At 47.4% G+C, this 13,258-nt stretch overlaps 1 protein-coding gene across 1 annotated transcript in view; it reads right to left on the bottom strand.

Moving 5' to 3' along the window:
- Positions 1 to 13,258, bottom strand: part of LOC119448915 (MAM and LDL-receptor class A domain-containing protein 1-like) — a 465,143-nt gene that overhangs the window by 399,088 nt on the left and 52,797 nt on the right. Inside the window, exons 2-3 of the mRNA XM_049666559.1 lie at positions 11,991 to 12,122; positions 10,203 to 10,456 (exon numbers count right to left, since the gene is read on the bottom strand). Coding sequence (XP_049522516.1) covers positions 10,203 to 10,456; positions 11,991 to 12,122 — 386 coding nt within the window. The remainder of the gene's footprint in view (positions 1 to 10,202; positions 10,457 to 11,990; positions 12,123 to 13,258) is intronic.

Here is a 13,258-nt window from a genome sequence, read left to right as displayed (position 1 = left end):
CCCGCTTACGACTACCAACGGCAAATTCTGACGAAGACACTTTCGATGACTGTCTGGCCACTATTGCACCTGAATTTCCGGACGCGACCATCTTCCAGGAGGATCAACGCAACGACGTCACTCTGGAACCTCTTTTCGTGATGGCCCTGAATCCTAAAGCCAGTGGTGGTTTTTCCATACGTGACAGCTTGTTATATAAAACCAACCACTCTGCAAGTGGCACGCGCTTTCTTCTTGTATTCCTGGACAGTCTCCGCAGTGCTGTGCTACATGTCATGCATGATGATCCAACATCAGGTCATCTTGGATTCACCCGTACGCTACAGCGTGTGCAAGAGCGATTTTACTGGCCTCACATGCGTCAAACAACAAAGCAATATGTGGCTAGATGTGACAAGTGCCAACGGCGGAAAAGACCTTCAACCGCCCCACCAGGTCTTCTGCAGCCATTGATTCCCCCTCACGCAGCTTTTGAGCACGTTGGCGTGAACCTCCTGGGCCCATTCCCACAGTCATCGAATAACAATCGATATGCATCATCGTTTGTGTAGACCACCTTACACGCTACACAGAGACCGCAGCAGTGCCGTCATCTACCGCTGTTTGCGTCGCAGCTTTCTTTTTGCATTATGTCGTCCTACGCCATGGCCCACCTGACGTGATCATAAATGATCGCGGTCGTCAATTCGTGGCCGACGCAGTTGAAGAGCTGCTTCGGCTATGTGGAACACAATTTCGTCACTCAACGCCATACCGTCCGCAAACCAACGGTCTTGTTGAACGCACGAATAGAACTTTGACGAACATGCTATCCATGTATGTGTCCTCTAACCAAAAGAACTGGGATGATGTGTTGCCATTCATAACATACGCCTACAACACTGCGAAGCATGAGACAACGAATTACAGCCCTTTCTATCTGCTTTATGCTCGATCGCCGCGGAGCATCCTCGACACGATTCTGCCGTTTTCTCTGGATGCTGAGGATTCCGTCGCCAAGATACTTTGCCTCGCCGAGGAAGCCCGCCGAATAGCCCGCGTCCACACATTGGTATCGCAAAACCGCTCGAAGGATCGGTACGATAAATCCAATCGAGCCATTTATTTTGAAAAAGGTGACCTAGTGATGCTATGGACCCCACAACGCAAGCGTGGCTTGTGCAGCAAGCTCTTGTCACATTATGTGGGCCCGTTCGTTGTTTTAGATCGCCTGAGCGACCTAACTTACGTGGTTTCACGGGTTTTGTCTACAGATAGGCGTTCCAAGAAAACCCAGCTTGCTCATGTTGCACGCCTTAAGCGCTACTACCCCGCCACAAAACAGTGACTCTCCCAGTGGGCTTCGTCTGCGAAAGGGGGATTGTAACTTGGCAGAGAGGAGGAGTAGAAGAGGAGGAGAACGAAGAACTCAGCAGCAGCCACGTCTACATTTCGGTGGCGACATCGTGGCGACCTCTCATCCATCCTGGTCTTCATCTGTGAATAAACATCGATCATCCGTAACAATATTATCGTCATCATGCTGCTTTTGTCATCCCGTCGACGTCAATTTTTGTCATTGTATTCTCATCATAGTGCGGTCAGTCAATCGATATTATGGCGTCCTTTTCATGTCGTCACCGTCCTTCGCTTTCGTGCCTCCATTACCAGACCGTCGTCATGATGCCGTCGTGGTCGTTGCCAAAATCGTCCATCCAGCTACATCATCGGATTGTGCTCATGCCGTCGTCCTCAAGCCAACGTTAGCATACAGGTCTCGCGATAAATTAATCGCCACGCCATTGTCATCATACAGTCGTCCTCCTCCCATTGTCCTGATGCCATTGTCGCTCCATCGATCGTCATACAGTCCTCATGGATGCGTCATCACACCACTGTCATTAAGCCGTCGTAGACATATAAAGCGAAGCTTTACATGTCTAGGCGAAATCGTATATGGCTAGGCGAAATCGCCTGCGTACAGAAAACTATCATCAGCAGCATTGGCTGGAGCATCGTCTTCTTCCGCAGCTGGCGCGTTGGCGCCTCTCGTTTTGCGTTCGTGCTGTTGCTCGGCACGCGCTCGTGCCACTGCTCACACATTCGTGGTCGCCGTCTTCTTCCACAGCTGGCTGCATCGCCGCTCATCATTCCAGCGTAGAATTTCATTTCTCCTCTGTCGTCGTATTGGGGAGGCCGCGTTTACGGGGATATGAGCCATTGCTTAAGGGGGTATGAGCCATTCATTGTCTTACGTAACGGACAATCACTTTATACTAATATCGTATATTATGAAGGAATGAAAGATGAAAGAAAGATGATGAAGAAATAGAACAGTTTCACGAAGATGTTGAATTAGCAATGAGAAAGGTGCAAACTCAGTATACAGTCGTCATGGGCGACTTCAATGCAAAAGTGGGGAAAAAGCAGGTTGGTGAGCAAGCAATTGGCAACTACGGCATCGATTCTAGGAATGCAAGAGGAGAGATGTTAGTAGAATTCGCGGAAACACATAGGCTCCGAATAATTAATACCTTCTTCAGGAAGCGCAGCCACAGGAAATGGACCTGGAAAAGCCCTAATGGAGAAACAAGGAATGAAATAGATTTCATACTCTCTGCCAATCAAAGCATAGTGCCGGATGTAGAAGTGTTAGGTAAGGTAAAGTGCAGTGACCATAGGTTAGTGAGGTCTAGGATTTCTCTCAATTTGAAGAAAGAAAGAGTGAAATTAGTACTGAGGAAACAGGCCAACCTAGAGGCAGTAAGGGTAAACGCAGACCAATTCGGGCTGGTGCTCGCAAACAAATATGCAGCTTTAGAAAATGAAGATAAAGACAACATAGAGGTCATGAATGAAACCGTAACTAGGTTGATCTCAGAAGCTGCAATTGAAGTAGGAGGTAAGGCACCAAGGCAACCAGTAGGTAAGCTCTCCCAAGAAACAAAGGACCTATTAAAGAAACGACAAAACATGAAAATGTCCAACTCAAGAGATCAGATAGAATTCGCTGAACTGTCAAAAGTGATCAACAAGAAGAAAGTAAGGGACATTCGAAATTATAACGTGGGAAAGATTGAGGAAGCCGTAAAATATGGACGCAGCATTAAATCAGTAAGAAGAAAGCTTGGCATAGGAGAAGGCAAGATGTATGCACTGAAAGATAAGCATGGTAATATCATCAGCAATTTCGATGACATAGTAAAAGCAGCGGGAGAATTCTACACTGACCTGTACAGTGCCCAAAGCAGCCAAGCTACTTTCATTCGAAATAGTGATGAACCGGATACAGAGGCTCCTTCTATAACTAGCGATGAAGCTAGAAGGGCCTTGAAAGACATGACCAGAGGAAAAGCTGCTGGAGAAGATGGAATAACGGTAGATTTAATCAAAGATGAAGGAGATATCATGCTTGAAAAGCTTGCGGCCCTTTATACGCAATGCCTCACAACTTCAAGTCTACCAGAGAGCTGGAAGAACGCCAACATTAACTAGTCCATAAGAAGGGTTGACGTTAAAAAATTCATAAATTATAGATCCATTCGCTTGCTTTCAGTATTGTATAAAATATTCACCAAGATAATTTCCAATAGAATCAGGGCAACACTTGACTTCAGCAAACGAAGAGAACAGGCTGGCTTCAGAAAGGGATATTCTACGATGGATCATATCCATGTCATCAATCAGGTAATCGAGAAATCAGCGGAGTACAATCAACCTCTGTATATGGCCTTCATAGATTATGAAAAGGCATCTGATTCAGTAGAGATACCAGCACTCATAGAGGCATTGCGTAATCAAGGAGTACAGGAGGCATACGTGAATATCTTAGCAAATATCTAGAATGATTACACAGCTACCTTGGTTCTCCACAAGAAAAGTAGAAATTTACCTAACAAGAAAGGGGTCAGGCAAGGAGACACAATTTCTGCAATGCTTTTCACTACATGCTTAGAAGTATTCAAGCTCTTAGACTGGGAAGGCTTAGGAGTGAGGATCAACGGCGAATATCTCAGCAACCTTCGGTTTGCAGATGACATTGTCCTATTCAGCAACAATGGAGACGAATTACAGCAAATGATTGAAGATCTTAATCGAGAAAGTGTAAGAATTGGGTTGAATATGAATATGGAGACAAAGATAATGTTCATTAGCCTGGCAAGGGAACAAGAATTCAGGATCGCCAGTCAGTCTCTAGAGTCTGTAAAGGAGTACGTTTATCTAGGTCAATTACTCACAGGGGACCCTGACCACGAGAAAGAAATTTATAGAAGAATAAAATTGGGTTGGAGTGCATACGGCAGGCATTGCCAAATCCTGACTGGGAGCTTACCACTGTCGTTAAAAAGAAAAGTGTACAATCATTGCATTCTACCGGTGCAAACATATGGGGCCAAAACATGGAGGTTAACAGAGAACAAGTTAAGGACCGCACAAAGAGCGATGAAACGAAAAATCTTAGGGCTAACGTTAGGAGACAGGAAGAGAGCGGTGTGGATCAGAGAACAAACGGGGATAGCCGATATTCTAGTTGACATTAAGCGGAAGAAATGGAGCTGGGCAGGCCATGTAATGCGTAGGATGGATAACCGGTGGACCATTAGGGTTACAGAATGGATACCAAGAGAAGGGAAGCGCAGTCGAGGTCGGCAGAAAACCAGATGGGATGATGAAGTTAGGAAATTTGCAGGCGCAAGTTGGAATATGCTAGCGCAAGACAAGGGTAATTGGAGATCGCAGGGAGAGGCCTTCGTCCTGCAGTGGACATAAAATATAGGCTGATGATGATGATGATGACACTCAAGAGCACATTTTTTCGACACAATTGGCTCTCATCCCTGCTCATCTAAAACCGCCATCAGCTTACCGGGTGGTAAAAGCACCTGGTTTGTAAAACAAACACAATTATTGGTGCAGAGAGAGATTTAATTTTGCAGCAATTTAATTTCGAAGAATCGCAAGCGGCAATGGCGGACGAATGTTGCTAACCACGCCGCCGAGCAAACTCGAGACATCGAACGCAAGCGACAATGGCGTACTGCGGGCTTATACCGTCAGTGACGTCGTTCTCTCCGTCTCCGCCGAACGTGTGTGTAACCTCATAATTGAGAAATACTTTAATGAACCCTCGAGATTAACCCAGTGATAAACACCGGGGCCGCACGTTTCAGCTTCGTTGGTTAGCCATCTTCACGGAGTGGAAAGGCCGACGAATTTTTTTCTCTTTGTTTCGATTAAGCCACGATCGCGCGCATTCTTGTCTCGTTCTAAAGCCATCCAACTCTTTGAAACGCTCGGTGCGTGAGCCCCGTGCCACTTCCCCGTCTTGTTTCCTTGTGGCAAATCACGCTCTGAGGCATCGTGCTAGACTGCACTATCTCCGAGAACAGACCGCTTTCCTCAGTAATTTCCTCGTAGAACGATACGTAGAAACTGTGCAACCTTGTACCAACTTCATGATCGCCAAAGGTAATTATGTTCGAAGAGTTTTTTGCCAGAATGCAAATGCCATCGTCATTTCAAAATACACCATATGACATAGCCATAGGTACGTAAAATTGCATAACACATTGATGACCTCACATTCTGTGTTTCATTCGCTTACGCTTTTCCACTGCCTACGTAGAAACCAAGAATAGCCATGTCATAAGCTCGCGTCGAAGTACCGGCTCAGATATCGTGCCACATACCACCTTACGATCGCCTTTAACGTATTCGTCGTCGTGCTGCTGGTGTCGCAAATACATATGCTCACGACCCACACACACACAACTACTCAATTTATAAAAACACGGTGGTCCACCTGGTATTGCTTTGCATAACTACAAGCAATCCTAGACAGCCAAGTACTTGCAAAATGCTTCGCATACCATCGATTCCCACAATTCGTGGGAGCCGCGCTTTTTTTGTGCGTGTCAGTGGCACCATCATTACGTAACTCATCATTTCATTCATTATTTAGCTATTATTAAAGGTATTGCCTTATAAGTGGTGGCGGAGAGTTGCTTTAAACTAATATCATATATTTCACCCAAGAACCAATTTTTCCAACACAATCAGCTCTCATCCGTGTTCATCTAAAATCGCCAACAGCGTGCCGGGTGGCAAACGCGCCTGGTTTGTAAAACAAACACAATTATTGGTACAGAGACAGTGCACATAGGTTGAAGCTCAATGGGAGATTTCAATTCGCACCATCCGGCATGGGGAAGTACAAGAAGAAATGCAAAAGGACGAAGATTAGCAAGCATCGCCTACAACTATGACCTTACTCTCCTGAACGACGGTAGCCCCACCTTTATTCGAGGCGTGACATACGGCAGCTGCCTCGACCTTGCTTTCGTCTAACTCTCTCGCCAGATGTGTGAAGTGGTTTCCAGATATTGAGAAGCACGGGAGTGATCACATTCCCACCTATCTTAACATCAAAGGCTTGTCGTCCATGTATGGTCCACGGAAGACCATTCGCGCAATTCAATGGGCCAACTTCAAATGTGATATGGAAGATGCTTGCCGCGAGGGCCTACCCTCTGGGTTAGAGCAAACAATTGAAAACACGATGCAAAACACCACTCGCATGATGACGATCTCCTCCACGCGGAACGACTTCGACAAGGAATTAGAGCGACTTCGAGCACTTCGTCGCCGGGTTGAACGTCGATATCAGCGCACAAAATCAATCCATGTCCTTAGGGTGGCCAGGAGGATGAAAAAGAATATTCAGCGTCGTATGGATGGATTAGCGTCGGAACGATGGACAACGTTTTGCCAGAGACTAGACCCCCTCAAGCCACTGTCTCACATTTGGAAAACGGTGCAAGGTCTGCGTTGCCTTCCAGAACAGCGTTTTCCATTCAAGGCGCTCGCACTCTTCGAAGGGTGGCAAGACATCGATGTTGCAGAAGACTTTTGTGCGCGGATCGCCGACCAAGTGACTCGTCCAGGTCCTCAGTCCGAGGTGACGTCCCCCAGACGCGTGATTGCCGCATGGACCTTCCTCTTACAATGGAGGAGCTCGAGGCGGCACTAGCTCTCTGCAGGCGCTCTTCATTTCCGGGTCAGATTGTATATAATACCGAGCCTTGTGCTATTTCGGAGAAACCGCACGGAGAGGATTGCTGAGTCTTTACAACTCCTCATGGCAGGAGGGAAATGTTCCTGACGAATGGAAAGTAAGCCGCCTGGTGCTACTCTTGAAGCAGGGCAAATCCCAACTCGAGTTTACCTCTTACCGCCCAATAGCGCTGGCCAGCTGTGTAGGAAAGGTAATGGAACGGATGATCCTTGGGCGCCTGGAATGGTACCTTCAACACTACAAAATTTCCATGGTTTGTTTCCGACGTGACCGCTCTCCCATCGACAATGTAGATGTTCTCCACAAAAGGTCCCGTAAGCGTTTATCTGCAGCTTTATTCTTAGATGTGAAAGACGCATAGATTAACGTATTACTTGAGGCCATTCTCGATGCTCTTACTACGGTTGGTCTAGGTGGTCGAGTCTTTTTGTGGATTGCAAGTTACCTATCTGCAAGATCATTCTTTGTGTTAACTGACGATGGCCCGACTACGCGACGCTATACCAGCAGAGGCGTTCCTCAAGGCGGTGCTCTCGGCCCGATGCTTTTCAACCTCGCTCTTCTTGGACTTGCTGAATACTCACCAACTACCATCGAGATTTCAATATACGCAGACAACATCTGTGTCTGGACTTCGGCAGTCATACGTCCTCAGATACGTGCGCGGCTTCAAAGAGCAGCAACTTTGACAGTGAGCTACTTGTGTAAACAAGGTCTCAGCATATCACCAGAAAATGCGCACTAGTGGCATTTACTCGCAAACCAATGACGCCTTATGTCATCATAATCAATGGGCGGACCATTTCCTATGTCAGAACCCGCAAGTTTCTTGGCGTAATCATTAACTGAGACCTCTGTTGGCCACGTGGCCTACATGAAACGACGCCTGACAGCAACTTACCCGTTGTTAAAATACTTGACAAGAAAGACGTGGGGGATGTCAGTAGACGCAATGCTAAAACACTACAGAGCTCTCTTTCTCGTTTTTTTTAATATAGTCTACCTGTACTGAACAACACTTGCAAGACAAATATTCGTGTTTTGCAGGCAGAACAAGCTCAATCACTCAGAGTTTGCCTTAGTTTGCCCAGATGCACATCAACAGAGGCAACTATTGCGATTGCTCGGGACCATCCGATGCAAACTCACATTACGGTGGAAGCCCTGAGAACGCTCATCGGACATTTCGCACGTGCCCCCTATCACCACCTTGCAACACTACCTTCAGACAGGTGCCAAGCATCGTTCTCTAAAACTATCATCAAGTGCAACGACAAACTTCCCTCGGGCTTCACCGCTGCATCTAATCCATTGATACCCCCTTGGTGTCTTATTAGCCCCACAGTACATCTCAGTTTACCAGGAATCAAGAAATCATCTGAGCTGTCGTCACCTGTGCTGAAACAACTGTCTCTGCTTCTTCTACACGAGAGGTATGCGGACAGTGTACATATTTATACTCATGGTTCCACAAACCTCCAGTGTTCGTCCGGTGTTGTGGTTGTTCCAGCAAGAGCTATTGCCATCAGCTTCAGGACTGACCACCCAACGACATCGACATCTGCGGAACTAGGTGCTCTTCGCGCTGCAATTTGTTTCGTCAATCGCGAACCACCTCGACAATGGTCAATCTTCAGTGACTCAAAGGCAGCCCTACAATCTGTGCTATCGGCTCTGCGTCGCGGGCCTTGAGAACAGCTCGTATTCGATATTAGATACCTACTTCACGCATCACATGAGAAAGGACACCAGGTGACATTTCAGTGGCTTCCAAGTCACGGCGCCGTCATAGGGAACAAAGACGCCGATAGTGCCCCTCGGGCAGCTCTTAACAACACAGAGGAAGAGGCCATACCACGCTCATGGTCCGACGCAGCAAGCAGACTTCGAGTGCTTGCGCAGGAGATCCCGCTCTCTCTCTGAGGTGCACACCAAGCAGCCAGACCAACCGGAGCAATCTTCAATGCCACCTGCCCTCTTTGATGCATCTCTGTATGCCAACTGGACTCCGCCGAAGAAAGGCGGAGTCCAGTTTCTCCGAGTACCACCCCTAGCCATAAGCTTTACCGCTTATGGCTAGGGGTGGCATTCACTAATTATTATACATTTCTCATTGGAATGGCCGACAGCACTTTTTGCAATGCCTGTCTTTGCGAGGAGACGCTAGAACACATTCTATGCGACTGTCCTGAATATAGTGTTCCGAGACAGTCCTTGGCATCCGTTCTAGCGCACCTTCACAATAGACCAATGTCAGTTGAAACGATTCTCAGATGTTGTCGACAGAAGACATCCCAGCCGAAGGTGACTAAGAGACTACATAGGTTTTTGAAAGAAACGGGCTTGGACAAGTGGCTGTGACAGTGATGTCACGTACCACGCAAGAGTGACGGACTGTGACTGACGATGTGTGTGTGCTGTGTTATGTGCTCTGTCTCCTCCCCATCTTTCATTCCCCCTCATCCCGCTCCCATGTGTAAGGCAGCAAACCGGTTGTGCTGAATTGGTTAACCTCCCTGCCTTTCGCTCTCCACTCTTTCGTCCCTTCCTTTGAACCAATTAAATAATTCTGTAACCAAGCGTAAAGCATAGCAAGTGGTAGAGAACGCTAGATAATGTAACGATGATTGAGTGCCCAGCAAATACGCGCGTTTAAAATGAACGAACGTCTTTTTACGTCGTGTTATGTCGTTTATTAACTAGGCATAGCACAAGCAACGTTTTCACACGATGTTTTAGCGACTGCGTTGCTATTGCAATGCACCAATGAAGACACGAGGTAGAAAGTGTGATTGTGGACCTAACTACAGGAACTGAAAGTTTGGCGAGTTCGTACGAATGCGTGTTTGCCGTAACTGCGCACAAAAGACGCACACAGAATGTTCAGTCATCTAGTCTTCTCTCTTCGTCTTCCTTGCGCGTGAGCCCAGTATTGGCTATCTACATTTCAGTGCGGCCGTAATTTCGGCCTATCGGCAGACGTTAAATAAACACAGCCAAAATGCCGTCTTTGGAAGGCAGCATCCAGAAATAAATGAATTAAAAAAAGCCTTTTCTCCGGAGCCCTCGTTACCATCGGCCCTCATTATTTATATGCAGTGTCAAACAGATGAAAAGTACTCAACCATTTTTTTTTTATAGCACCTACCTGTACCTCCCCGTTGTGTTTCTCCGAGTACCGTACGCGTTGCCAGCGGCCCGCTGCGTCCCGACGGGTGGCGTAGAAATCGGTGCAGACGCCGTTGTCATTTTCCACCGAGAAGACGGCCGGTGGATGGTCCGTGCCTGACTGGTGGTACCAGGCCGTGAAGCACAGCGGCCCCGTCGTCTTATACGCCAGCATAGCGGTGCGGCTTCCGTCATCAACGGAGCCGGCCGTTGCGTAGTAGCAGGAACCCTCGTCTGCATTACACAAGAATGAATGTGCACTTTTAATGGTGTTACCAATTCACGGTTTGCATCTGCGCGATTTTTGTTCTAACAAAATAGGAGTAAGCTGCGATACACATGTTACTGGAAAATAAACACGGACGGGAGCCGTAACAAGACACGAAACAAAGCGCGCATACACCACATGAAAAATATAATGCTCAGGAAAATGTGTCAGTGCACCCAAAGGACGACAAGACAGGTTGATAACCTCGCAAAAAAATGTGCACGCTACCAAAAATCAAACCGAATAATGGTTAAATACATACACCAGGGCAGTGCCTAAGCTTGCCTTAATAAATAAATGTTCGTAAGTTTTCACAAGGAAGTTTCTAATGCTAAAATTGTAACTAAAAATTTAGGTACCAGGCAGTCATGATGACAGGCATAGTATTGGAACGTGTACATTTTTATCGAAAGCAATCGGCCAATAGAACTTAGAAACAATACGCCTGGTAATTGTTCCACAGTTTTTACAACTCTTAAAACGAATGAAACTGTCTTGCTCTCTTCACATGTTGTTCTCTTTCAGGTGTGGATATACGTTTGTCTGTAAAGGATAAACTTCAGTTTTAGTTGGTGCCCTTCCTTTGGGTGTTTTTACCGTCTTCCAACCGTGCCGTGTTCCCGCTACCTGGGGCCTTACTCACAGTGCTTTTCGTTTCGTAGATTTTCTTTGCCATTGGCCAGCCGCCGTCCCTAATAATATGTTAAACATCAGGATTGGCCGAAGTTTCCTCTTACGAAACAGTCTAGCGTAAGAGCTTTTCGTGAATATGGGCCCCGTTTAACGCAGCTTACGCGGACTTAGACTAACAACTGGTGCCTATACAAGTATTATTCATTGTTGCTAAGCTGGACGCTGCAGGCTGGCATTTAACACCCATGAACTCAGAGACTTTGGGATTGACCGTCGCACTGAGGAAGCTTAGCCCTACTCTACGCGCTTGATGTCACCAATCGCATCAACAGCGCAACTGGTAAGGTAACGGCGATTGCTTATTTCATGGCTCAGAAGGAGACGCGCGTGGCCAAATGCAGATGTGATAGCTAAATGAGCTGCATAGTGGCGTCCGGACATCACCTTTTCAATTCGATAATTTCAGTAAAAAACTTTGTGACTTTACCTCTGAAAATCGTGCATAATAATGCCATGTTTTATATTAGCGTAATTATAACCTTGTGCACCGTCCAAGCTAACAGTGTATGAGCATAGAGTACTACACCGCACTGCTCAAAAAGCAACTGATTTCGGCCAGGTCCTACAGGTACACTCGACTGCGGATCAAAACAATAAGTGCTTTCGTTGCGTGAATGGGTCTCGTTTTTATGCATTTTCAATGTGCCCTGACAGTATTCCGTATTTCTTCGGCCAGGTGCCGCTTCATATAGCGCCAGTGTTCCTTACATGAATGCCTACGCATGAGGGGCATACCAAGACGTTCATGATTTTCCCAAAAATCGGTAGCACGATAAATTAAGGGATCGCCCCGTACCATTGCCTCACCTAAGTGAAGGGTGTGGTCCACGGTGGGGCCGTGCTTCATGTCGGACACCTTGTGCACCTGGAAGCAAGCACCTTCACTGCAGTTGCTGGACACCCACTTGCTGCATGGACCGTTCTCGAATGTGCACGTATCTGTGGCCGAATGGTATAAAAAAAGTTACGGTGACGTTTCACTTCGTGAACGCTGGTTACGCGGAAGCGTATGGCCGCTGCGAACTTGCACTGTGAACACCGCAGCATCGAAGCACAAACGCAAAGGGCGCGAACGTGTTCGTGGACGCTACATTGATCTCGACGACGTGACACCTAGAGAGATATTCTGTAAGTGTCCACCTAGGGGATATGTCTATTTCATCTGCTTCTTAATTTCTGATTGGCTGGGCAGGGGTACGACGCGTCAGAAGGAGACAGGTGCGCCCAGCCAATCAGCACGTCAGCAGAAGACGAAATGGACATGTCCACTAGGTGGACCAATAGAGTTACTGTATATGGCTCTCGCAAGGAGTCCCCCCCCCCCCCCCTACCCCGCCCCCTGGTGTGCCACAGGGAAAGTGCATATTGCTATATATGCAAAGAAGAGACGCCGCGACCACGCACAGTGAGCTCCGCGGCGTCTAAGCGCAAACGAAAAGGGCGCGAACGCGGCGATTTGCTTCTCCACCTCCAGGCACCTTCCTCTTCCGGCGCTCGCTTACCCTCGCGGCGACAATAATCTCTCCTATTTCACAGAGCCTACGAAAAACAAAAATACAAACCTGTTGCTGCGGATGATGATGATTTATTGGCATCCCCTTGGAAACGGGGCGGCGACAAATAGTCACCTAGCCTGCTTGATTTAATCAGGTATACTATACATGTTCTTTATCTAGCATTCGTTTAACCCATTGCGCCACAAACGCATTTGCAGAGAGCTACACAGACGCGCCTTATATATCTAACACTCCTCCGTGTACCCGCGCTCTTGCTCGGGGCGGTGCCGCTGCCTACGAGCAGAAAAGAGAAGTACTGCATTATGACACTAACGCGCACCGACAGTGAACGCTTCGGGGGTCTCAGCACTACGACGCCTCGATGCCAGCATTCGAAGGGACGCTGGCATCAAGAAGCACTACTGGTGGCGTTCACCGTACTCAGCACAGCGGAGCGTGGCCTCCGCAATTAGCTCTGAAAATGTTTCTGAAGTTGATCGCGGAGGCTGCAATTACGACGCGCTGTACCCGCTGATTTGACTCGGTGACGATTTAGTTACGTGCTTTGTCTTGCGCGTT

This window comes from Dermacentor silvarum, chromosome 4, assembly GCF_013339745.2.
Source record: "Dermacentor silvarum isolate Dsil-2018 chromosome 4, BIME_Dsil_1.4, whole genome shotgun sequence".
Classification (NCBI taxonomy): domain Eukaryota; kingdom Metazoa; phylum Arthropoda; class Arachnida; order Ixodida; family Ixodidae; genus Dermacentor; species Dermacentor silvarum.
Note: the sequence above shows the minus strand (reverse complement) of the source record. Positions and strands in the feature narration are given on the sequence as shown.